At 60.4% G+C, this 26,503-nt stretch overlaps 1 protein-coding gene across 2 annotated transcripts in view; it reads left to right on the plus strand.

Moving 5' to 3' along the window:
- SDK2 (sidekick cell adhesion molecule 2) overlaps positions 1 to 26,503 on the plus strand; it is a 186,627-nt gene that overhangs the window by 93,365 nt on the left and 66,759 nt on the right. For both annotated transcript variants that reach the window (XM_036407667.2, XM_036407666.2), the window contains exons 3-9: positions 5,127 to 5,233; positions 11,930 to 12,077; positions 16,871 to 17,004; positions 21,093 to 21,204; positions 22,551 to 22,741; positions 23,558 to 23,641; positions 25,185 to 25,379. In XM_036407667.2, coding sequence (XP_036263560.1) covers positions 5,127 to 5,233; positions 11,930 to 12,077; positions 16,871 to 17,004; positions 21,093 to 21,204; positions 22,551 to 22,741; positions 23,558 to 23,641; positions 25,185 to 25,379 — 971 coding nt within the window. The remainder of the gene's footprint in view (positions 1 to 5,126; positions 5,234 to 11,929; positions 12,078 to 16,870; positions 17,005 to 21,092; positions 21,205 to 22,550; positions 22,742 to 23,557; positions 23,642 to 25,184; positions 25,380 to 26,503) is intronic.

Raw genomic sequence — 26,503 nt, forward strand, 5'->3', positions numbered from 1 at the left:
CGGGAAGCGATCAGTGCCCTTTGGAAACAGCGCAGAGACGTCTCGTCACACGCACCAAGAGGGGAGCAGAACAGCCTGAGATGAGGCCTCTGTCTCCTGCTTAAAAGTGGGGGTGGGGGTGGGGGTGGTGCATTTGCATAAAGAAATCCTGCAGAGCTGATCTCCCCGGTTTCTGCGGAGGCGTTGGAGCCGGGATGGGCCCTCGTGGGGGGAAGAAGTGGAGGTCGGTGGGAGGCACGTTGGCTGTGCACCTCCTCTTTTACTCTTTGACGGTTGACTCCTGTGCGTATATTTTCTGTAACAAATCAACACAGAAGCGATCGGAGAGGTGGGTGAGGGCAGGGCTCACCAGCCGCCGGGGCCTCGCCCCTGCTGGTCCTCCCTGGACGGAGAGCGAGGCGGCAGGCCGGCCGGAAGAGATGGCTCTTGCCCACCTTCGCTGCTGGTCATCCCGAGGAGCCAGGCTCCGGTCCCTCCACCCAGAGGCTCAGAGGTGGCCGGAGCCTGGGGCCGGGCTGGTGAGGGGTTCATTGGGGTAAGAGGCTGAGAGGGGGGCCTCGGAAGGGGGCCGGCCATTTCCTTGCTGTCCCTGGGGAAGCAGACCACACGCTCCGCCAGCAGCCGAGGGGCGGAGGCAGGACCTCTCTCTCCGTAAGCATCAGGAGGTCAGCCAGGGGCCAGAGCGGACCCTTTCTTGGTGGCTGGGCACACTTCGGGCCACGTCCATGGAGACGCCAAAGACTTAGCCAGGCAAGGGAGTCTGTGTCCCCCGGTGCTGGGCACAGAGCCCTGAATGGGCCCACGAGGGGGGTGTAAATCCTGCCACACCTTCCTCGTCTTTCTCTCGGAACCTCCCCACATCACCCCCGTACCTCCCACTCCCCACCAGTGACGCATACGCTCGCTCCCCCATTGGACGGGTATTTGCGCAGCACCCTCGGTGTGCCAGGCACGTGCTCACATAGCTGTCCCCATTTCGCAGATGGGGAAACTGAGGCTTGCGAGGATGCATCATGCACCCGGGCCATGCTCCTAAGAAAGAGCCAGGCGTCAAACCAACGTCTGCCTGTCTCTGAGTCAGAGACCCCGCACTTTCTCCAGGGCCCCCACCCACCCGTGACCTCACCACGGGTGAGCCCTGCTGCAGAGCATGGCCACCCCCTGGGCCCAGAGCGGCAGGGCTTGTCCAGGTCCCTGCGGGCTGGCAGCCACAGGTGCGTAGGGCAGGGAGCGCTGCAGGCTGAGCGTGCGTGTGTGGTTGGTGGGGGGGATGGGGTGGCGGTGGGGGAGACCCAGGCCGGGATGATGAGCACTGTTACGGTCATTGTCAGGGGTGCTCCCAGCAATCGGAGATGCCCGCCAGCTGCCTCTGACACCCGCCTGGGAGGCAGCGGGACCAGAGCTGCAATTTGGGTGGAGCCAAGAGGGTTTCCCTGCTAGGGAGGCGGTGGTGGGACTGTTACTTTAAATAACGCTGCGTACACGCCAGAAATAGGCTCCTGGGCAGGGAGCACCAGAGACGCCCCGGGGGAGGGAGGAGGACCAGGGGAGAGGGAGGCCCAGGGGGAGGGAGGTGGGAGGAACAGAGTGAGGCTGCATCTGCTGGGCCAGGCCAAGGAGAACCTGCCCCCAACTACAGGTTGGGGGAGGAGGGGGAGGTGCAGAGGGGAAGCCCAGCGCTGGCCCAGCCTCGGGGGAGGGCCGCCCGCCGCCAGCTGGCCCTCCTCCAGCTCCAGGTGCGGCCGGGGAGTCCTGGCTGATTCACGTGGCCCCGGAGCCCGCTGCCGAAACCTGCTTTCACTAAAGTTTAAGATGCAGCACACATCACGGACCCACAAACAAAACCAGGCCCAACGAGTCCCCGGTGTCTTTTTTATAATGTAGACTTGGATTGCATGCTCCGAGTGCCTTTTTTAACTGTATTTTTAAAATAAAACCAGTGTAGGGCGTGCGATAAAGAAAACTCCGATGGCACAAAGAGATGTAAAATCAAAAGGTAGACGCTCCCCTCTCTCCCCGCCCCGACACCCCTCCCAAAAGGGAGACAACGGGTCCGGGCGGCTCCGTCTCCGAAACATCGCATGTACTTGCCCGAGCGTATGCGTGATTCATGTGTGTACATGCTATTTCCGTGTACCCACGTGGTGTCATACTGCTTACACTATCCTGTGACTTTGGTCTCTTTGTTGAGTGTGTGTGTGTGTGTGTGTGTTTTGTCCACAAACTCAAATGACTTTTATGGGGTCGTTTTGTCTGACCCTAAACATTAAAACTAGGGTTCGGTCGCCTGTTGCCATACACAGCCGCTTAGCAAGAGAATAATACATCCTGGCCCTGGCCCCGGACGCTCAGCTGCGATGGTGTTTAGCTTATTACTTCCTCGCGTCTCTGTTTCCGTAAACATCCGCCTTCTCCTGCTTCCTTTCCTTGCTCGGTGCCGCGGAGACCATCTCGTCTCAGTCCGTCCAGCTGTCCCGGTGCCGTTGGTGACCGCGGCCTTTCTCATTGGTCTGGCCTGTTTCTGACGGTCATGGGTGAGTTGTTGATCTCTGCCGCTCCGAGCAGTGCTTCAGGGGACATCCTTGAATCCATTCTTAGCCACATTTTTGCGACTGTATCTAAAAGGCCAGCTCCAGGAGTGCCATCTCCGGGTCAGAGACTCGAATATTCTTATGTGGACAGGTTTTGTCTCAGAGGCTCGGTCTGGTGACACTTTCTCAGGCCCATCTGCTGGTTCGCCTCCCCACCCCCCTGCTCTTGCCAGCACCGGGCTTGATCAGGGCGTGAAGATCTTCGGCTGTCTGATATGTCAGCGTGGTTCTGATGGGGCTGCGTTTCGCCGTGACGGAAGTCGAGCATTCTTTTTGTCCGCGTGCTGGCCGTTTCTGTCCCTTTCCCTCTCGCCTGTGTGATTTAACAATATCCGATTCCATTTCCAGAGATGGAGAGCTTTTCCAGCCAATCTGTCTCTCCATCGCCCCTCTCAGGTCACCCCATCACTTTCAAAGCCCAACCCGTTTCCCCAAAGCTGCCCCCCTTCCCTGCGGGAGAGATGGGGTGGAGATGAGAGAAGCTGGAGGATGGGTCTGAGGGAGAACGGGGCGTTTGCCAGAGCGGGGTGCCCGCTATCTCCCCGTCATCACGCCGTACACAGTGAGGACGGACAGATAAGCGCTGCAGCTGGTGGCAGAGATAAGAGGCTTGGACAGCCAGAATGTTCTAGATAATGCTGCAGAGCCAGCGTGAGCGGAGGCTCCCGCCGTCCCAGGACAGAAGGAGGGGCCCGGTGGGTATGACATCAGTGCTGAGCTGGTTCGCTGCTGGGCTTGGAGCCAGGAGGCTCTCTGGGCCTCTGGCCCTGCCTCCTCTGACCTGGGAGACCAGGGGTCAGTGACAAGCTCTTCCTGAACCTCAGTGTCCTCCCCTCCAAAGCGGGGGTAAGCCGCTCCGTAGGATGAGTATGGAGATGGAGTGAAAGGCCGTCCAATACAGACCCATGACCGAGGGCACCTTCCACATGAGATGAGAAAAGCGAGGCTAGTGCAGTGGGCTTTGTGTAAAATGTGTTTAAAGCTTACACAAATGGCTTTTATGCTGAGATTACATTTCTTTTTTTCTTTTTTTTTTAATCTCAAAAATGTCCTTTGTAAATAAAATGCTAGCCATCTCTATTTTCCTCTCCCTGCCTGGCACTTTTTAATGTTCTCTCTCTCTCTGTTGTTTCATTGTCCAATCTTTTTGTCTGTTTGCTTTTTGGTTAGCTAGTTTTAATTACCTTACCTGGAGAAATACAAAACGGACAATCTTATATCAATCCCCCATATTTTAAGTGTTACTGGTCTATGATATATAACAATCTGGGAACTTCTGTGTGAAGTGAGGAACTGTATGAAAAGTACTTAATACAGCAGCAACATTGTGAGTTAGTGATGGTGGTGGTGATGGTGACGGTGGTGGTGATGGGGGTGGTGGTGATAATGACAGTGATGGTGGTGGTAGTGATGATGGTGATGGTGGTGATGGTAATGATGATGATGGTAATGGTGGTGGTAGTGATGGTGGTAATGATGATGATGGTAATGGTGGTGGTGATGATGGTGATGGTGGTGGTGGTGGTGATAGTGATGATGAATTCATGTAAAACTAAACTTGGCAACTCCTGGGAGAAAGATCACTCTGTCCCAGGGCTGGCACAGCCTGGGGGCAGGCAGCAATGAGCGTATCCACAAGTCAGCTGGACAAACCCTAGGACATTGATCCGACCTATTTTTGAGGGTCATTTATAGGTTGTTTCATGTTGTTTATCTCTGCCATTACAAGGGTCTTTCATTCCCTGGGAATACGAAAGGGGTCCCAGAGAGGGTGCCAGGGAACTAACCCTCCACACCAGAGAGCACCACCTGCCCAGGCCTCGGTGCCGGAAGCTGCTCTCGCGGAGCTGGCCTGGCCTCCTCCCGGCCGCTCAGCCCGGGGAGCTCCTCACACGCCCGCTCTCCAGCGGCTTTTCCCGAAAACCAGACTCTGCTGCTCTGCGGGCCAGTCCTGTGCTCCGGAGGCAGGCTCCCAGGGAACTCCTCGGATCCAGGCATCCCGGCCCCAGGGCCCATGTGCAGAGCCCACCGTCCTGCTCAGAGGACTACGTTTCCCACCAGTAAGCTGCAGTGGGGCGTCTGTGACTTTAAGGGCGGAGCAGTGCAAAGCATTTGGGGAAACATGTAAACGTCCCCGCGTCTCTCACCTGCATCCATTTCCGTTAATATTACAGCGCAGTCCCGTGCCTGGCCAACATAAAATGCCACCGCTCTTCTGGGTCATGGGCGTCCGGGGGAGGGGGACAGGAGCCTCCAGCAGACCCTGCGGTGCTGGGAGATCTGGTCACGGCCAAGGTCAAGGGCTCAGGCATAGCACCTCCCGTCCTTGGAAAGGTGCAGGCTGCTTCCTGGACATCTGAGGCAATTGCCTGTGGGTGGGACTCTCCGGTAGCTGAGGACCTTTCTGTGACCCCATGACCTGGCCTGAGAGCAGAGCTCACACGTCCTCTTCATGCCTCTGCCCTCCGACCCCAGTCTGACCTGCGCACCCCCGCAGCTGCCTGCTTGCTCACTGGCTGTCCTGTCCGCCCCCAGGTACATGATCACCAGCCTGGACCGCACCCACGCCGGCTTCTACCGCTGCATCGTGCGCAACCGGATGGGAGCCCTGCTGCAGAGGCAGACCGAGGTGCAGGTGGCCTGTGAGTACGGGGTGACGGGGTGGGGGGGGGGGGGTCGGGGCGGGCGTGGGCGGGCGTGCAGCGGGAGGGGGTCCTCGCCCACCAGCCACACTCCCTCTGTGCTCCTCGGAGCTCACGGTGGCCGTCCCCTTCCCCGGGCCAGTACTCTCACCCAGTGGTCAGCAAACTCCGTCACCAGAGCCAACTGTCAACAGGACAACAACTGGAATTTCTTTTGAGAGCCAATTTTTTTAAAAACTTAAACTATATAGTTAGGTCCATTGTTATTAACTTAATGAGGGTACTCCTAAGCTGGCCTTTGCCAAAGATCTTTCTGGAAAGATCGGGACTGTTTTTAAAATGCCGCGGGATGCAGGACAAATAGTTAAAGATCAGGATTGTCCCACCAAAAGCAGGACATCTGGTCACCTTAGGCTTGGAGGATGCAAAATTTAAGGAGGCACTCCTCTCGTGTCCTCACTGTGCACTTGCAGGACCCCAAGAGCGGGTGCCTCCTTAAATCTTCACCTCATTCACCCTATCCCAATCCTGGGCACTGCAGTCGTCCTGCATCTGTCTGTCTGTCTGTCCATCTGTCTCTCTTGCCTGGTCACATGGTTCTGAGGATGCTTGGGGATGGCTGTTTCTCCAAGTCCCTTCATCTCTCCTCAGCAGCTTCCACCTCCAGGGGGAAGGGCCTTGACCTGGGATGTCAGAGGACCCCTGTCTGTGGGGACTCCTTCCTTCCAGGGATCAGCCAGGCAGGCCCCACCCCTGGCCCCACCCCCTTCCCAAAGAGAGACTGTGAATTGGGGTTCTAATTGAGAAATTAATAAGGCAGCTGTGCTAACAACTAATGATAACAGCAAAGTCATTACGGAAGGGTTCTTTACATGTTTTTAATTACAGCAATTAAGGGGAAGTCAATAAAACACCCACCCCTCCCCAGCTCCCTTCCGGTCCCCATGGGACATCTCTCCTCGGTTTTTCGGAAGTCACCCTGAGTTCCTGGCAGGTGCCGAGCGGGCTGACACGGGGGAGAGTCTCCTGAGCCGACAGCTGCCCTCGGGCCCCCCGTCTCCACGTCCAGACCCTGCGGGCACCTGTGTTCCCCTCACTGAGTGCACGCAGCTTCCCCACCCCAAGCCCAGCACCGACCGGCCCTCCCTCTGCAGGGCACAGGGGCCCTGCCCCGTGGGGAGCCCGCCTGCTCCCCTTTGCCCTGGGGGCTCAGTCACCTCTGCACAACGGGCCTGGAGGACATGCAGCCTGTTGTCACGTGGGCTGGGCTGGGCTGGAGGCCCAGAACATCACCCGTGGGCTCGCCGTCTCTAATCCGCAGCCGGAGTGCACCCATGTGGACACGCAGGGGCCGTGCTGTGGTTCAGGATAGCGCCGCCGTGTGCTCCCGGAGCCCCCGTTTTACCGGGATGTTTAATGAAACAACCGTGGCTGCCCACCCACTGCACACTGAGCCCCGCTCTAGGCAGGGAGGGCATAGGGGACAAAAGCAAAACACTCATGCCCTGGCCGGTTTGGCTCCGTGGATAGAGCATCAGCCTGCAGACCAAAGGGTCCCGGGCTCCATTCCAGTCAAGGGCATGTACCTTGACTGCAGGCTCCTCCCCACCTGGGATCTGGTGAGGGTGGGTGCAGTAGGCAGTCCATCGATGTGTTTCTCTCACATCCATATTTTTATCTGTCTTTTCCTCTCTCTCCCACTCTCTCTAAAAATCAATGGGAAAATACCCTCAGGGGAGGATTAAAAAAGCAACAATAAGACATCCATTCCTGCCCTCAAGGAAGTAGTGGGGGAAACATAACAATATAGAATAGACTATAGGCTAGGGGTGTCGAACTCAATCAGAGAAGGGGCCTAAATCGCAGGCCGAATGGTTTACTGAACAGTCATAAACTGTCATTGTGATGGAAACGCAGCGGAGTGCAGTGATGACAGCGCGGTGCGGGCCACATTGCAAGGCCTGGCGGGACGGATTTGGCCCGCGGGCCTTGTGTTTGACACATGTGCTATAGGCTATAGACGGCCCGTGAAGAAAAATAAAATGTATTAAGGAAAAACGAAGCCAGGTGAGGTGGGTGGAGGCTGGGACAGGGGTCCTGTTTGAAATGGTGTCTGAGGAGGTGACACTTAGCATAGGAAGGAAGGAAGGAGGGAGGGAGGGAGGGAGGAGGGAGGGAAGGAGGGAAGGAAGGAAGGAAGGAAGGAAGGAAGGAAGGAAGGAAGGAAGGAAGGAAGGAAGGAGGTGAGCCACGAAGACTGAGGGATGGGTCTTTCTAGGCCAGGCAACAGCCAGTGCAAAGGCCCTGGGGTAGATCTGAGTGTCGGAGGCCAGGGAGGCTGGAGCAGAGGGTGGGACGTGGAGAGTAAACGTTGTGGCTGAGGAAGTGAGATGCTGGGGACAGACGGTGGCATGCTAAGATGTGGTTGGTACTTTGGTGTTAGAATAGCGGTTGGGGGGCAGGGGTATGATACCGTCTGATCAAACGGAGAAAGTGTTGCTTTGTAACAAACAAAACCACTACGAAATGCCACCTCGTGCCCACCAGATTGGCCAAAGCCAAAGGGTCCAGAAGACCCAGCATCGGCAGGAGCTCCCATCTGCGCTGGTGGCAGCACGAATAGGAAGATCGGTGCCGATTTGGCAGGCGGTTTGGCATTGTCCCCTAAGATTACTGTGTGCGCGGCCTGCAGGCCAGCAGCGCACCTCCAGGCGCATCCTCTGGAGATCCTCTCAGCTGCACGAGCCGGTTCTTAGCAGGCCAGGCAGACGCGGCTGCCCCCCTCCGCAGGCGTCCATGCAGCCGTGAGAGCGACGAAGCGAGGTGCAGGGACATCGGTGGGGCCCCAAAATAGGTTGTACACAAAAAGCAAGTCCCAGTAGACAGTGTACAGCATGCTCTCAGGTACACAGGGCTTAGCAACAGACTACATTAGCCATGATGGGTCACAGGGGTGTCTGTAGGTTAGGGGTGTCGAACTCAATCAGAGAAGGGGCCAAAATCTAAAATCCAGCCTAAATCGCGGGCCGAATGGTTTACTGAACAGTCATAAACTGTCATTGTGATGGAAACGCAGCGGAGTGCAGTGATGACAGCGCGGTGCGGGCCACATTGCAAGGCCTGGCGGGACGGATTTGGCCCGAGGGCCTTGTGTTTGACACATGTGCTGTAGGTGATGAGACTGGGGGGGGGGCGGGGAGGAAAAGCATGATTGGCGCGGCATTGGCTACCTCTGGAGAAGGGGGGATGTGCCTGGGAGGGGTGCAGGGCAGGGGGAGCGGGGCGCAGGACCCGGTTTGTTAGAGTTCTGTGTGGAGGTGGGCCCTGGGTACACGCGTGTTTCTTCTGTTCTTTAAATGACGCCTATAATTACGCTCGCTCTTTCGTGTGTAATGACATATTTCCTGGTAAGAGCTGCTTTAGGAATAAATAAAAGCCATGAGTAGACTCTGAAGCAGAATGCCTCCTGCCCCAGACCTTGTCAGCTGCAGCGAAGACACGGGGGGCATGGGGAGGCGCAGGCTCCGGGATCGGTGGGGCAGCCGGATCAGCGCGGCGGGGCGCGCACGGGTATTCGCCGCGAGCACAGGGGAGGCGGTGCGGCTGCCCCCGCGTCTGCCTCAGCGCCGGGGCCCTCTCTTCCCTCCCTTCTCCTGAGTGAAAGCTGAGTGACTCCCTCCTGGCGGCCCTGCCGCTGCCGGTCAGTCCGTGGGCCCAGGTGCTGAGGCCCCAGCTCACAGAGTGGATGGGGAGGATGGGAGGGTGCGGGGCCTGAGAGCCTCGGGGAGGCCGGGACATTGTGGGACGGAAAGGCGCAGGGCAGTGTCCTCTGCAGGACTTGACCCTAGGCCAGCTGTGCCCTCCCTTCATCCGTCCACCCATACATATACGCATGCATGCATGCCAACACGTGCATGTGCATGCACACACATGTGCATGCATCCTACCATACATGCGTTCACATGCATTCGGGCGTACACACATGCAGACAGTTTTCCATCCCTCATTCCTCCTTCCTTCCTTCCATCCATCTGTACATGCATGCATACAAACACATGTATGCACATGCATATGCATGCATCCTATTATACATCCATTCAGACATACACACATGCAGACAATTTTCCAGGCCTCCATCCCTCATTCCTCCTCCCTTCTATCCATCCACCGCCCCCATCCCTCCATCCACCCACCCACCTACCCATCGTTTATCCATTCACTGATCAGACCCATGCCCCTGCCTACTGACCTTTCATTTCCTCTCACTGCCCTTCTCTTCGACCTCCTAGTCTTCACACACACCCTCGCCCCTGGACCATCAGCCCCCACAACAGACTCACACACACGCAGCTAACGCCTGCCCGTGGTGTATATCTCTCCTAAAAGGAGCCGCTCCCACCTCCGTCTGCAGGAGGTCCCCTGTGCTGCCTCGCACACGAGGACCCTCACTCCTTCCTCACAGCTGTCAGCTCTGTCACCAAAGGTTTGTCTGTGCGTTGGCTTGACCAGACTCGAAACTCCCGGAGGCCAGGGACAGGGTCCTCGGGTGCCACCTGGCCTGCCTGGCCCACAGGGGGCTCAATAAGTCCTGCATGACAGCGTCGGGTAAGTTTAGAGGGATCACGGGGCCAGGTGTCTTGTAGGGGTTCATTCATGCGTGCCACAGACTAGAACAGCCTCTTCAGGCTGACGCTGTAGCAGGAAGAGATAAAGAACGTGCGTGAGGAATGTCAATGCCGGGTGTGAGTCATGAGAGAGGCAGCGAGGGAGCGGGAGGGGGGCCAGGTTGGCGCGCGGGCCCAGCCCGGCCCTCGCCGCTGAGCGCCGGATCAGCCACTCCATCTCCATGAGCTTTAATTTCCTCGCTGACGAAATGGAGCTAATAAAACTGCGGAGAGGAAAAAAGAAACACTATTACCATGAAATTGCTTCAAATTGTTCAAATCTGTCTTCGGAGTTGTGTGAGAAAGTTTTTTTAAATAGATAAAATTATGGTAAGGACTGGAATCAAGCTGATTTACGGGCGAGATCTTCTGTAGGCAGAGCCGCGTCGTCGCAATTCATCAACAACTAAGCGTGTTTGCTTACCAGCGTTGAGCTTCTCGTGTTGTCGTGACGATTCCGTGAGACAGTGCCGGACACGCCCACCCGGGAGAAAACCCGGCGCTGGGTCCCCCTCCCACGCGTCTTTGTTCTTTGATCCCGTGTGGGTCCTGTGGGGTCATCTTCGGGAAGGGGTGGATGCTGACACGAAACTCTGAAAAAGTCTATGGGTTCTAGTGTTTTAACACTACAAACAGAAGGTATCAGGTTCAGCACGTGAACATGCTCTGCCAGTCTCTATGGCTGCATCACCCCGCAGGCCAAGACAGGATGGCGTGGCGCGATCGTGTCCCACGCTCACAGGAGCTGTGAGCCTTGACTCTGTGCTCTGGGAGGACTGAGGTTTCAGAGACCAGGGGGCTGAGGTCCTCTGAGGGCCCACACCTTCACTCCCGTGTTTGCGTTGACCGCTGGCTGTCACGTGAGCGGTTCCCATGTCTGTGTGGGCTACATGGAGCTTCCTTCCAACATGGCAGCTGCACTTCGAGCTGGAGCCTCTGGAGGGCAGGGCTGAAGGACAGCGTGGCCTGACACCAGACGCTGAGGACCCAAGTTCAGATCCTGACGCTGCCCCTTCCATGGCATTCCCCGGCTCTCTGAGCCTGCATGGGCAGCACACGGAGTGGCCAGATGATGATGATCTCTGAACACATAATAACCTGACCACTCAGTGTATATCCTATAGAACACATGTGTCAAACACAAGGCCTGCGGGCCAAATCCATCCCGCCAGGCCTTGCAATGTGGCCCGCACCGCGCTGTCATCACTGCACTCCGCTGCGTTTCCATCACAGTGACAGTTTATGACTGTTCAGTAAACCATTCGGCCTGTGATTTAGGCTGGATTTTAGATTTTGGCCCCTTCTCTGATTGAGTTCGACACCCCTACTATAGAATAAAAGGCTAATATGCAAATTGTCCTCTTGACCAAGAGTTCGACCGGCAGGCAGGCTGGCCAACTGCCCATGTCCCCTTCCCCTGGCCAGGCTGGCCGGACCCCACCCATACACGAATTCATGCACCGGGCCTCTAGTATATACACCGAGTGGCCATGTTATTATGATCTCTGAATGCATAATAATCTGGCCACTCAGTATATATCCTATAGAATAAAAGGCTAATATGCAAATTGTCCCCTCAAATAGCAGTTTGACCAGCAAGCAGGTCAGCCAACCACCCATGTCCCCTCCCCCTGGCCAGGCTGGCCAGACCCCACTCATGCACAAATTCATGCACGGGGCCTCTAATATATCAGAGATCCTCATAATCTAGCCACTCGGTGTATTCCAGTTGCAAAGTGTGTGGAATAACAACCAGCCTCTCGTGACTGTGGGGCCAGTCCGTTGCTCCCTGGATACATACGGGTAGAAATGGATGTAAACCCCAAAGCCCAAGGCAGGGCCCCTGACAGCAAGGGCGGTGAGGGCATGAGGGTTGGTCTGATCGTGGTGTCGCCCTGAGCCCTGGTCATCTGCCTGCCTTCCCCCTCCACTGTCACCGCCCCCCACCCCCGCCCAGGAGCGGTCAGTCTCTGCCACGGCCCTGACCCCCGACCCCCAACCCCTGACCCTGCGTGTGCTCTTCCCTCCGCAGACATGGGCAGCTTCGAGGAGGGCGAGAAGCGCCAGAGCGTGTCCCACGGAGAAGCCGCCGTCGTCCGCGCCCCCCGCATCGCCAGCTTCCCGCGGCCACAGGTGACCTGGTTCCGGGACGGCCGCAAGATCCCGCCCAGCAGCCGCATGTGAGCGCCTGGGAAAGGGGGCGCCCTGGGAGGGAGGGGGGCCGTACAAAGCTGAGCTCGCAGCCCTTCTGGGACACAGCAGCCTGGGGACCTCCCCGGTGACGGTGTGAGAGGCTTTCTGGGAATGTGCGTGCGAAGCCGGGGAGCAGGGAGGGAGGCCGCCTTCCTGGGGGGTCCCGGGCGCTGGCCCTTCTGGGCGGGAGGGTAGCCCTGCCTCCCAGCGCCCTGGCCAACCCAGACAGGCCGGGGCGGAGGCCCCTCGCTGCGGTCCAGGCCCAGGACTCCGGCCAGCGAGGCCAGGGGGCCGCGGGCTGGCAGCACCCGGCGGGCGCCGCCCCGGGTGCTTCCGGCGTGCGGGTGCCGGGGGTCCGTGGCGTGCCGGGCTCTGTGTGTCTTGGCTGCCGGGAGGAGGTGAGGCCCGGGGCCCGGCAGGGAGAGAACACACGGCCCTTTCAGCCCGAACAAAACCCCTCTGTGCGGCCCGCGGTGTCGGTGGTGCCGGCCCGGCTTGTGGGCAGGAGCGAGGGAGCCAGCACCTCCACGGAGGGCGAGGGCCAAGCACTTCCTCCCGGGACACGCCCGGCCCTGCCGCTCCCCCTCGGAGCCCGGGCCAGCCAGGCCCCCCCTCCCCGGCTCCCTCTCTCCACCTCTCTCCCAGGAGAGGAGAGGATGGACGCCCTGCCCGTCGGGCCTCCTGGGGCAGGAGCTGCGGGCGGAGCCGGCCTGCCTCTGCAGGAAGCAGGGGCTGAGCTGGCCGGTTCCTGCCTGTGGGGACCAGGGGTCTCAGGAGAGAAGCATAAGGACCCTCAGGGCGGCTGTCATTTGGGGGCCTGTGGGTATCCTGTGTTCTCAGGCCTGGGTTAACCCTCTGGGTGCCATGAGCGTCTAGAGACGCTTTTAAAAAAAAAATCATTTTCCGTGAGAATTTTCAACGGAAAAACGCTCAAGGACGCCCAAATTGTGAGTAATGTATTTCTTTGTATAAGATTCCTTGCAAACTTATTTTGTTTGCTTTTTAATTAAATTCAACACATCGTGGCGAGTGGGGGTTGTTTCCGTTTTGGACGCCTGGCAGGTGACTGGTTAGGCACACCCCACGCCTCGCCCTCCCCTCGGGGACAGGGGTGCACCTCCAGGGAAGAGACACCCTCTCTCTCCCCCTTCTCCATGCCCAGAGGGGGGCACGCTCCACATACGTGACCCTCAGGACCGCCCCAGGAGGCGGCTGGTTTTATCCCCATTTTACAGATGGCAGCGTCAGGCCCCCAACGTTTAACGACTTTGCCAGATCTCACCACAGCGGGTTCCAGGCTTGCCGACTCCAGACACCGGCCCTTAATTCTGTCTTACGTGGGCATTGTGTGAGAAGAGGGTCAAAGATACGGGGACAAAACGGGTCAAGTGGTTGCCCTTGGAAAGAAGCGGTGCTGGTACAGTGATCCTCAACCTGGTGACCCCGTGAAATCATTTGGGACACTTTAAAATATACTGATCCTTAGATCCTACCCCTCCCCTACACACACACACATTCTTACCTCATTAAATGGGATGTGCCCTGGCATCGGGATTTTTAAGTGCTCCCCAGTGATTCCAATAGGCAGTTGAGAACCACTGTCCTAGAATGTATCGGTTACATACTGACATGAGAATGCTGCGTAACAAATGGCCCCAGGGGCCTGAAACAAGAAGCGTGTATTGGTCGTAATGAGTCTGCAGATGGGTGATGGTGGCTGGGCTCTGTCTCTCGGCCGGGATGGCTGGCTCTTGGCGGATCAGAATGGCCTGGTGACTCACCTGTGCTCCACGTGATTCCCCCTCCAGCCAGCTCGTCCCAGCATCCTCCTCTCCTGGCCACTACGAAGGAGAGAAGCAAAACCAGATTCTGTCAGGCCTCTGCTCACCTCCCTTTGCTCAAAGGAAGTCACGTGGCAGAGCTCGGACTCACGAAGCGGGGAAACAGACTCCGCCTTTTGGTTGAGAGGACCTGGGCCGTGACATGGCAGAGGCTGTGGGTGTAGAACTGGGGGAGACTTAGAGCCAAACCCCTCGCAGGGGTACAGGTGGCCTCAGGCTGTGTGAGCCAGTGCTCCCTTCAACCTGGCCACGGTTCAACACGCCAGCAGCACACGGTCAACCGTCAGCACAGACGGTGAGGCGGAGACAGGTGCTGAGTCCTTGTCCCCCCCAACCCCTCTCTGACGTTATCTCTCCTGTCCGAGGCGTATCAGGGGTGGCGTCCTGCAAGCCCATCACATAGACGTGGCTCCCTGAGGCCTCGTCCTGACTCCGTGGGAAACCCAGGCCCCGTGGGTGCCCCTCTGGACCACGAGAGATGGACGGCACCTGCCGTGACTGCGGGAGGGGACCCCTGGGCCCCCACCTACCACCCGTGCTGGGATCGGGGGACCCCTGTCTGCATCCTCACTCCCATCACCCCTTTCCCGGCACCTTCCCACCTCCCCTTCTCATTCCGGCCTCCGTCCTCACCCGCCTGGCATGCCCAGCAGCACGGCACCGGGGCGGAAGGCCTCAGGGAGCCCGCACGGGCTCCCACCTTCTCCGCACGCCTTCCGAGCGGGATAGCCCGCCGGGGTGATGCTATCTCTGCAATTACAGCGGATTAATACTCATAACCGGGAGAAAGGTTCCCGGTAGGAAATCCTCTGGTGTCTGTTTGCCAGAGATACCTATCTGTGAATGCCGCCGGCCGGCGGGGGGTGTGCAGGGCGAGGGCTCCTCTCTGCCTGGCACCACCGGTGATTGGCAGCCCCTCGCCCACCCATCCCCCCCTTTACCCCACCCCCCACCCCGGCTCCGCAGACGAGGTTCCTAACAGCCTGGTGCTGGGGCTTCGGGCAGGTCCTGGGATGATTTATTTATTCTTAATTAAATTATCCATCGGGCCCCCCGGAGCCGGGAGAATAAGCTGGCTTAGAGAAGCAGTGGGTGCAGGCGGGTGGGGAAGACCTGGCAAATGGAAACGGGAGGAGGATGCCTAAACATAGAGCCCAGCCCCCTGAGAGCTGAGCCCTGCCGGCCTGGCGCCCGAAAACTCCACCTGCTTCTCTCAGCATGGGTGCATAGGGGGGGAGGGGGCAGGCTGGGAGCCTTTCTGTGCCAGAGCAGCTTTGTGTACTTGGGAGTGAGGTCCAGGGCGGTTTCAGAACCCCCACCCTCGGGGCTGGAAGGAACCCTCAGGAACACGTGCTTCCACCCCTTGCTCAGATGGGGAGACTGAGGCCCAGCGGGGAGGAGGTTGCGTGCTCCTTAGAGGCTGGGCCAGAGTTCACCCCTTGCCCCCGCCAGAGCCCTGCCTCCCTCCCCCAGCCCTCACCCACCCCACAAGCTGCACTGAAGGGGAGGCCCCGGTGGGGGCATGGTCGCCATCCCTGGCCCATTTTTGTTGCTTTTTCAGTATTTTAGCCTCACTCTGCCCCACCTCATTAGCTGGAGGTTACAAGACAAGGGCTCTCGGAAAAAAAGACATGGACATCATCAGGGCGCCCAGGAATTGGGGCAGGAGGGCATAGCCTTCCTACTTCCCAGCGCCCTGCTGAGAACTCCCCCAAACTGCACACGAACCCCCCAAACACACAGGAACGAGGGGGCCCCAGCCAAGCGGCTGGCAGAGCGGCTGGAGAGGCATTCGCGGGGCTGTGTGTACGAGAGCTTGTTGGGAACTCGGTAACAGTCACCTAATGGGGGAATTTGAAAAGAATTCAACTGGATGTGTCCTTGTTAAACTAACATTAAGGATATTTAACAGCTGTCTCGGGCACATCACATTAAAATCCGGGACCAATGTGACAACCCAATGGCTCTGTCTGTCACGGGGAGAGTGGGGGAGCGGGGATAACAGGGAGAGGCATGGGCAGTGCCCCGGGCACGGCTTCCCCCACAGCAAACGGGCTGCCCAGCTGCCCGCCTGGGCAAGCCCCTTCTCCTGCCTGCAGACCCGGGTGCCGAGGGGCTGTGTAAGGGGGTCCCCACAGCGGGAACCGGACTGGAGCCCGCAGCCCACACCTGCACCCCACTGCCCGGCCACCTCCTTTTCCCTCTCCCTCAGCCCAGCCCATCCGCTCCACTGGCCAGCTTTGGGGCGGTGGACGCCGGTCCCATGAGAGGGGGCTGGAGGGGGACGGGAACCCCAGAAGTCCATGCACCTGGCGACCCGGGCCCTTTGGATCAACCTAGACCAGTGGTCGGCAAACTGCGGCTCGCAAGCCACGGTTTGCCGCTCTGTTGACTGAGTTTGCCGACCACCGACCTAGACACATTTCGGGTGAGGATAAGGCACTGATCCCGGAATGGTCCTGTTCATTTCTGAATGTAACATCATTGCTCATCGTTCATCCATCCATCCATCCATTCATCCATCCATTCATCACTCATTCATTCATCCATCATTCATTCATTCATTATCCATCCATTCATCATCCATTCATTCACTCACCATTCATTCTAGGACACTTCTTCGGGTGTCTGGATGCCCCTGGTGCATCCACAGCGCTAACCATCGCCCACATAGTCATCGATGCTGTGACGGGCCAGGGCACAGGGACCTCGTGGGCACAGCCCGCAGCCCGGGCGTCGGGTGGGGACAGGGAGCCTCCGGTCTGGGACTCTGGCAGGTGCTGCAATTGGGTCTGTTCTCTACAAACGGCGTGTGGGTGGATGGCAGGTGCCGGTGGTTCCGGGAGGTGGGCTGGAGGAGGGGAACACCGGCTCCTGCCCTCACTCCATCCTGAGGGCCCCTCGGGCCCCTGTCAGCCGAGTCCCGTTCCCTTCCCCAGAGCCATCACCCTGGAGAACACGCTGGTCATCCTGTCCACGGTGGCCCCGGACGCCGGCCGCTACTACGTGCAGGCGGTGAACGACAAGAACGGGGACAACAAGACCAGCCAGCCCATCACGCTCGCCGTGGAGAGTAAGTCCGCAGCGGGCCCGGCCGACGGCAGCGCTGACAGGAAATCTCGGGATTGGCGCTCGGGGGGAGGGGGTCATGGGAAAGATGGAAGGAGTGGAGGTTATAAGAGCTCTCGGAAAAAAAGACACGGCCATCATCAGGGGGGCCAGGAATTGGGGCAGGAGAGCATTGCCTTCCTACTTCCCAGCGCCCTGCTGAGAACTCCCCCAAACTGCACACGAACCCCCCAAACACACAGGAGCAAGGACGCCACAGCCACGCCGGCTGGCAGAGCAGCTGGAGAGGCTTTCCCGGGGCTGTAGGGGGAGGGGGAGACCTGCCGGGGGCGGAGTGTCAGAGGCAGGTAAGAAGGGGCCTGAGACCCTGTCCCAGGAGAGGGGACGCCTGCTTGGCGGTCAGCGGGGCCCCGGAGGCTGGGGAGGGGAGGGGCGGGGAGGGTTACATTCGTGAATTGTGCCACCCTGGGCTCAGGTGCAGACAGGGAGGGCGCCCAGGAAGTGGGGAGATCCTTTTTTTTTTTTTTTTTTTTTAATATATTTTAGTGATTTTCCACAGAGGGAGGGAGAGGGATAGAGAGCTAGAAACGTCAATGAGAGAGAAACATCGACCAGCTGCCTCCTGCACACCCCCTACCGGGGATGTGCCCGCAACCAAGGTACATGCCATTGACCGGAATCGAACCTGGGACCTTTCAGTCCGCAGACCGACGCTCTAGCCACTGAGCCACACCGGTTTCGGCGGGAGCTCCTTCTTAAACAAACACACTCGCTGCCTGTGCTCAGCCGGCGCGTGCAGATGCAGCTCGTCCCCCGAGCCAGGCCGTCCTCGCTGCGGGAACACAGTGCCGGCCGCACTCCCACCCGGAAGCACCTCATCCCCCATCCCCAGAGACCCCCGGGCCCGGCACAGAGAGGCCCCTCCCTCCCCGGGGCAGCGGAGGGCAGCCCATGGACAGGCTGTCTCCCTGAGCTTCCTTTGGCGAAGAGGCGTTGAGATGGAGACGCTGGAAGGTGCTCCCCACCCGGCCGGCCGGCTCCCTCCCCGCCCCGCCCGGTCCCCGGGATTGAGGGGGTGGGGGCCGGCCTGCAGCAGGCCCCGGCAGGGAACCACGGAGGGTGCGGGATGAGGCCAGCACCTCCCATAGCAGCTGAGCAGCCACGCAAGCTGGGGAGCCAGATGTTCCCGCCTCGGCGCATCTGTCCCAGCCCCGCTCCAAGCCCGAGTCTCATTTATCATCGCGGTCCCGCTGGGACAGGCCCGCCAGCAGCGAGAGGAGCGTGCGGGCACACGGACCTTCCCGTGTCCTTCCTCTGACCCGGCCTCTGCCCGCCTGCCGGTGCCTGGGAGGCCCAGAACATTCCCCAGCCCCTCCCGTCCCCGCTCCTGGGCCTTCTGAGCGCCCGCAACCCACTCCCCTCTCCAGGTTCCAGTCTGCCTAGAGCACATGTGTCAAACACAAGGCCCGCGGGCCAAATCCGTCCCGCCAGGCCTTGCAATGTGGCCCGCACCGCGCTGTCATCACTGCACTCCGCTGCGTTTCCATCACAATGACAGTTTATGACTGTTCAGTAAACCATTCGGCCCGCGATTTAGGCTGGATTTTAGATTTTGGCCCCTTCTCTGATTGAGTTCGACACCCCTAGCCTAGAGAGAGACCTGGATGCGGGGAGGGGGGTGCGTGCTGGGGGCTGGCCTGTCCGGGTCGAGGTGTAACCTCTGACATTGACCTGGGCCAAGGTCACGCTAGCCCCGTGGTCGGCAAACTGCGGCTCGAGAGCCACATGCGGCTCTTTGGCCCCTTGAGTGTGGCTCTTCCACAAAACACCACTGCCTGGGCGAGTCTATGTTGAAGGCCTGGCGTTAGAAGAAGTTTAAGTTTAAAAACTGTGGCTCTCCAAAGAAATGTCAATCGTTGTCCTGTTGCCATTTGGCTCTGTGGACTGATGAGTTTGCCGACCACGGCTCTAGCCCATGAGCTGAGGCTGCGGTTTCTGTGGGGACAGGATTTGGCCCCCAGAGGGAGATGTTTATCCCATGTCTTCAGTGGGGGTCAGAACACCTAGGGTCCAGGGGCATCAGTCATTGGTAGAAAGCCAGGTTCATGGTCCAGGTCAAGGCCATCCATCGTCCTGGTGACTCAGGCTCCCCTGAGACCAGAGGCCACAGCCTCCTCTTCCTTCTGTATTCCTCCCCCTGCACCCAAGCTCCTGGCCGACTCCGGATTGTTCCCTCTTTGCTCCGTGTTAACGCGGTACGGGAGGCAGACAGGGCCCCTGGACCCGCGTCCACCGAGCATTCCCAGCTGTCAGTCTCCCCAGCCCCCCGCCTCCGCCTCCTGCTCTCACACAGCGGTTTGAGCCTGGTCCCCGATGGGAGCAGAATCAGCTGGTTGTCAGTTCATTTCTCCTCCCACGAGCGACTGTGCCTCCAAACCCTGCTCCTGTCACTGACACCTCCCTGTGTGCCTGCTGCCAGCCGGGCACTCCGGGCAAATGCATCTCAGCCCGCCACCACCACCGGTTCCAGCTCCTCACGTTTATCCCCCACCTCAGCCCACCCCACCCTCCGCTCCCCCCCATCCCTCCCCCTCCTCTGCTCCCGCAGCTCCGCTTCTCAGCAACCCTCCCAGGGATGCCCATGATCTTCGGGAATGACGGACAGAGCCAGGCCCGTGGCCCCGGGCACTGTCCCTGCCCAGGTGTGACCCCGGTGACCTCACCCGGGCTGTCACACCCTTGAAAAAGCCCTGCCCTGGTGGTGTCCCCACCCCAAAGGGTCAGCCCTGCGCTGCCCCATAGCAACACGATGGGAGCTGCACACGTGACCTAGTACTTGACAGGAGCCTAATTTTTTTTAAGAAAAAAAAAAGGGATGAGAAATAGGTAATAAATTAATATGTCATTGATATATTTTACTTAACCCGACATGTCTAAAACAGTGCCATGGTGACGCACCATCGATACAGGATCACATCCCTGCGATATGTCACACGGGCGTGTTCTCTTTCCCGCGGCGTGTTCAGAGGCCGGTGTTCACCCTGGCCGCGCATCTCAACCCGGATGCAAACTTGTCACCTGACACACGCGGTCCGGGTTCAGGATTTTTTAAAAATTTACAGGCAGGGCCCCGTGCCAGGCTGCCCCAGGCTTCCTGAGAGTGTCTGGTAACTGATGGGGCGGGGGGGGCCTGTTTTTAATTAAACGCAAATTATTTTAAATTAAATCCCATTCAATCAAAGGGGCGCGGGGCGCGCATTGCAAGAGCTCGCAGCCGCCTGCGGTCCGTGGCCATCCGGCCGCCCCAGTCGGCCCTGCCCGCGCTCCAGGCCTGGCCGGGAAAGGCCCAGGTCCAACGGGAACAGAATGTCAAAAACAAAGTGAAATGAAGGAGGGGAAGAAAGGGAGCGTATAAAATAAAATAATTGCAACAATATAAAAGCCGATGCCGGGGCCGTAAAATGCGATCCGATTGAAGGCTGCTGATACAGCCGAACCCGTAAAAGCGTGCTCCGTGGTGTTTATGACATCTGGGTGCGCGGGGACCCAGACGGATGGGTCCGAGGAGGAGACGGACGGGGCCTGGGCAGTGCCCCACGGTGGAGCAGCGCCCTCAGTTTAAAAATACAAGGCCGCCCCGGGCCTCGGGCTGGCTGGGTGGCTCTGAGAGAGGAGAGGGGAGAGTGTGACCCTCCAGCCCACCCCAGGGACCCTGAAGCTCATGCCCAGGTCCAGGCGGTAGCCCACAGGGCTCAAAGGGAGGGGCAGCCAGTGGCCGGGGACCCTGGATCCGAGAAGAGGGGCCTGGGGTTCGGGGAGACCTGGTTCAACACCCCTATCAGCTCCAGGTGTCCCCGAGCTGAGCCGGTCTGGTGAGTGCCGGCCATCGGTGCATAGTAGGTGCTCAATAAACGACAGACAGCCTCCTGGGGATGTGCCCGCCTGGGCCTGGGACACCAGGGGGCAGACCGGAGCTAAGGGGGTGTCTTTCACGCGAGCTCCTGATGTGGCCAGCCCCGGGGCGGGAGGGAGCAGAGGGGCTCCCCCCATTTCGGCAAAGCCGGATCCTGCTAACGCCTGACCTCTCCCCAGATGTCGGGGGCCCCGCAGACCCCATCGCTCCCACCATCATCATCCCTCCCAAGAACACCAGCGTGGTGGCCGGGACCTCAGAGGTGACCATGGAGTGCGTGGCCAACGCCAGGTGGGCAGTGCCTCTCCCCGCTCCCGTCCACTCCCCCCCTCTCCCCCCTCAGGGCTGCTCCGGGAGACCTGCCGGCATTCGGAGAGGCCCGGGGTGTCCTACGAGGCCCCAGGGAAGGGGAAGGGTATCATATTTAGCCCGGGAAGGACAGAGGGCGGCCGTGCCAGCCAGCTGCTGTCGCAGGCCGTCGGCACAAGCAGGCCGCTCGCCCTCTGCGGCCGAGAGGAGGGGCCCAGCTCCGGGGGAAGTTAGGGGGCTGCAGGCTCAGCCTGATGCCGGGGACGGGAGCCCCCTCACGTCCAACCCTCAGAGCAGCCGGGAGACGGGCAGGGGCCTCTGCCCACGGTGCCCTCCTGCAGGCAGGCACCGGCCGGAGACAGCTCACACAGGGGCTTTGGGGAGGGCAGCCCTGGGCTTGGGGGCAATCAAGGCCCCTTCCTAGGCGTGCCCGACCCTCACCGCTGTTGTTAATCCTCACCTGAGCATATTTTTCCATTGATTTTCAGAGAGAGTGGGAGGGGGGGGGGGAGAGAGAAAGGAACATCGATGTGAGAAGGCACAGGGATGGGTTGCCTCCCGCAGCACCCCAGGTGTGTGCCCTTGACCGGAATCCGTCACTGAGCCAGCCAGCTAGGGCCAGGACCCTCACGTTGGCTCACAGGAGACAAACACTTCCGTCCTGCGTGTGGTGTCGTGTTGACTGCATGCTGTGTTGCCTGCATGTGGTGCCTGTGTGCCTGCCTTTGGGGACCGGCCAAATAGGAGAGCCGGGCAAACCCAGTCCCAGGGAGCTTGGGGGTTCAGGGGGGGTGGGGGGGGAAGGATGGTGGGAAAGGGCTCGGCTCTCATCCTCACCCCATGGAAGTTGGGGGATGGGTACAACCTGCCTTTGTCTCCCCGTCTCCACATGGTGTGTGCTTCCCCCATGTTTCCCTCATCTCGTTCCCTCGCCTCTAGCCACCTCCTGTCCGTCCGCTGAGCTGCGTCCGGGGCCTGGCACACGGGAGGGCAGGGGAGACGGGAGGGCAGGGGAGAAAGGTTCGGAGAAGGAAGCCTCTGAGCCCTGGGCACCGAGTTATTCCCGGGCGGGGCCTGTTCCGAAGGCCACCCCTGCGTCCGTGCATCCACCGTCACCCCAGCCCCGCAGAGCACGGCGGTCCCATTCCACAGAGAAGGAAACCGAGGCCCAGAGCCCTGCAGGAACGTGCCTGAGGGCCGTGCACTTAGAAAACCCGGGAGGCTGGGCAAACCGCGGCGCCTGGCCCCGGGCCTCCCTCCTCACCCCGGCCTGCCCTCTGGCCTCCGGAAGTCCCCGTGGCTGAGGCCCGCCCGCTCCCCCGCTCCAGGCCCCTGATCAAGCTGCACATCCTCTGGAGGAAGGACGGGGTGCTGCTGTCCGGCGGCATCAGCGACTACAACCGCCGGCTCACCATCCCCAGCCCCACGGGCAGCGACGCCGGCTTCTACGAGTGCGAGGCCGTGCTGCGCGGCAGCAGCGTCCCCTCCGTGGTCCGCGGAGCCTACCTGTCCGTGCTGGGTGAGCCGGGGCGGGGCTGCGCGGGCGCCCGCAGGGGGAGGGGCAGCGTGGTTCTGTCATAAGGAGCATGGTTCTGATCCCCTCCCCTGCCTTCCTCCCTGCAGCACCACCTCAGGCCCACAGGGGGAGGGGCAGCGTGGTTCTGTCATAAGGAGCATGGCTCTGATCCCCTCCCCTGCCTTCCTCCCTGCAGCACCACCCCAGGCCCACAGGGGGAGGGGCAGCGTGGTTCTGTCATAAGGAGCATGGCTCTCATCCCCTCCCCTGCCTTCCTCCCTGCAGCACCACCTCAGGCCCACAGGGGTAGAGGCAGCATGGTTCTATTATAAGGAGCATGGCTCTGATCCCCTCCCCTGCCTTCCTCCCTGCAGCACCACCCCAGGCCCACAGGGGGAGGGGCAGCGTGGTTCTGTCATAAGGAGCATGGCTCTCATCCCCTCCCCTGCCTTCCTCCCTGCAGCACCACCCCAGGCCCACAGGGGGAGGGGCAGCGTGGTTCTGTCATAAGGAGCATGGCTCTCATCCCCTCCCCTGCCTTCCTCCCTGCAGCACCACCCCAGGCCCACAGGGGGAGGGGCAGCGTGGTTCTATCATAAGGAGCATGGTTCTGATCCCCTCCCCTGCCTTCCTCCCTGCAGAACCACCCCAGGCCCACAGGGGGAGGGGCAGCGTAGTTCTGTCATAAGGAGCATGGCTCTGATCCCCTCCCCTGCCTTCCTCCCTGCAGCACCACCTCAGGCCCACAGGGGTAGAGGCAGCATGGTTCTATTATAAGGAGCATGGCTCTGATCCCCTCCCCTGCCTTCCTCCCCACAGAGCCGCCTCAGTTCCTCAGGGAGCCGGAGAGACACATCACGGCGGAGATGGAGAAGGTGGTGGACATCCCCTGCCGAGCCAAAGGTACCCCAGCGGATGGCGAGGGTGAAGGGGGACGAGGGGCCCCGACCCTGCAGCCTCTCCTGTCTGTCCCGGACGTTCCTCGGCGCCACCTCCTCCTCCAGGCACCGCCCTTGAGCAGAGGGTCTGCCTGGCTGTGAGCAGACACCCCCGGGGAACAAACAGGCCAAATTACCGTAATCTCAGGCCTGGGAATCCACCTGCGTTATCATAACCTGAGGGTTACAAATGACCCCAAATCACTGTGATTTCAGAATAGGTGACAGACCCAAATCGCCTATAATTCGAGAGTTGTCGGCGCTGCCCAATTACCAGCACATCTGAACTAGGAGAACGGGGCGGGGCGGGGGGGGGGGGGTGTTACATCTCGCCCTAGATGTACCTCGGAAGGACCGCCTGGTTTCTGGGATATGTTGTTCCCTCTCCCCCCACCCCACCCCCCGACCATTTCTACTTGGCCCCCGTCAGAGCTCCTGGGGCATTTCTGCTTTTCCCATCCCCACCCTCCCCGCTTCTAGGGCAGCTGAGCCAAAACACAGCCCGAAACCAGGATGAACTTGGGCGGGGGGGGGGAGGGGGGACGGGGAGGGCAGGCCCAGAGGGACATGACCTAATACTGAGCAGAGAGGCACAGCGTAGCTCAGGCAGGTGGAGAGTGACAGGGAGAGGGGACCCCGCCTGGGGGAGGCCCGTTCCATGCATCCAATCAACAACCGTGTTTTCCGACGGCTCGCCCTGTGCCGAACACTGGAGCTGGCGTTCCCGTGAGGCGGGCAGACAGTCCAATGAGCAAATAGAGATGCCCCGTTTCCTTTCATCTGAAATGCCGGGGGTCATAAGACGCCCGTTATGTTATGTGCCTCTGAGAAAGAAAAAGGACTGCCGATTCAATGATGACGGGCTGTCCGCGGGAGACACGGCCTGCTCTCGCCGACATTCCGACGGGAAGGAACGGGGACATGGAATGTTGGGGTGCAAAGCACTAGGGAGGAGACGCGGGCGGGCTGTGGGGGCACAGAGCCAGGGGTGCGCTTTGGGACAGGCGGGGGAGCCCTCTAGGGAAATGACATTTGAGCGGAGAGGCCCAGAGGGAGAGTGGGGATAAGGGGGATTGGGGGTACCCGTGGGAAGGCTGAGAGGCAAGGGTGCCCCCCTTCACTCTGCTGTGCAGACCATGTACGGGGGCTTCTGGGGGATCCCCGAGGAGTCCTGGTCCCCTCCGCGGGCTCCTTGCCCAGCGGGAGGGTCCCAGAGCCCACCAGAACCGGTGCTGAATGTTGCAGGAAAAAAAAAGTCTCCTTTAGCCACCCCAGCATCCCCAAGCTGAACGAAAGCGGGGTGTTTTAAATGGTCTTGAAACACCTGCTCTTTAAGAACTTGAGATCATCCTCCCCCTCTCCCAGGGCCAGCCGTGCCCGTCCGAGAAGATTCTAGAAACCAAGTCACCCAGGGACCCCCTCCCAGGCGCCGGGCCTGCACTGCGCACTCCTGGGGGGGGGGGGGGGGGAGGCGGGCCGGCGGCTGACCTCAGTGCCCCTCTCCCCAGGCGTGCCCCCGCCCGCCATCACCTGGTACAAGGACGCGGCGGCGGTGGAGGTGGCCAGGCCGGGCCGCATCCGGCAGCGCGGGGACGGGGGCCTGCAGATCAGCGGGCTGGTGCCCGACGACACCGGCATGTTCCAGTGCTTCGCCCGCAACGCGGCCGGAGAGGCACAGACGTCCACCTACCTGGCCGTCACCAGTGAGTCCCTCCCCGGGCCCCTCCCTCCCGGACCAGATCCTTAGCCCCTCGTACCCAGGACCGGATCCTGTCCCGAGAGCAGAGGCAGGATCCCCGAGCACGACCCTGAGCCACGTACACCCACTGCTCCCGCAGCCCCACGTCCAGCGCCCGGAGGAGGCCTCAGTCCCCACATCCCCCCCCACCCCACCCCCAGCCCCGCCAAGATCCGGCTGAGGACGGGCTCCCTGGCGCTCGGAGAGGCTGGGGCATTCCGGCTGCCCGGTTCCCGCCCTGCAGGCCCGTCCCAGCCCCGCGTATCTGCCCGCTTCTCCAAAGAGCAGAACAGCACTTTATTTTTTTACTTTTTCAGACATTTTTATTGGTTTCCGAAAGGAAGGGAAAGGGAGAGAGAGGAACATCAGTGAAAAGAGAGACTCATTGATTGGCTGCCTCCTGCACTGGGGATCGAGCCCACAGCCCGGACATGTGCCCTGGCCCGGAATCGAACCGTGACCTCCTGGTTCATAGGTCAACGCTCAGCCACCAAGCCACGCCGGCCCGCCCGGCGAGAGCCAGCACTTTAACCTCAGCTCCCCGACTCGCCAATCCCACCCCCCAGGAGTGGCTTTGGGGCGATAGCAGTGGCCCTGCCCCCTTAGGGAGCCGCCTCCGCCCTCGGGGACACGCCGAAGCTCTGCAGATGCCACGTCTCCGCAGCAGAGCTGGTCCCCAGGCACACGGAGGCCGCAGGCAGAGAGGACTGGGTCGCCCCCAAGGCGGGGGGGTGCAGGAGGGGCGCCCCCGGGCCTGCAGCTTCCCTGAGCTTGGTCCGGGCTGGTCCGTGTGGGAGCCGTGCCCCACACCCACCCGGGCAGGGGGTTCCGAGGGGTCAGGGAAGGTGGACAGAGAGCGTCCGCTCTGGCGTAGAGGGACCAGGGACCCCCAGGCTGCCAGGCACGGTGCCTGCCTCTCAGACAGCGGGCGGGCGATGCCGGGCGGCCAGAGCTGTCCTGTTTTAAGGAGCAGAGCCTCAGTGTCATGTCTAAGGAGGGTGAACCCCTTTGCCTAGTCACGGGGGTGGGAGCTGCTCTGGGGAGCCCTCCGTTTCCCCCACAGGGAGGCTCCAGAAGCAAGGCAGGCGG

The sequence above is a fragment of the Pipistrellus kuhlii genome, unplaced genomic scaffold, assembly GCF_014108245.1.
Source record: "Pipistrellus kuhlii isolate mPipKuh1 unplaced genomic scaffold, mPipKuh1.p scaffold_m20_p_37, whole genome shotgun sequence".
Classification (NCBI taxonomy): Eukaryota; Metazoa; Chordata; class Mammalia; order Chiroptera; family Vespertilionidae; genus Pipistrellus; species Pipistrellus kuhlii.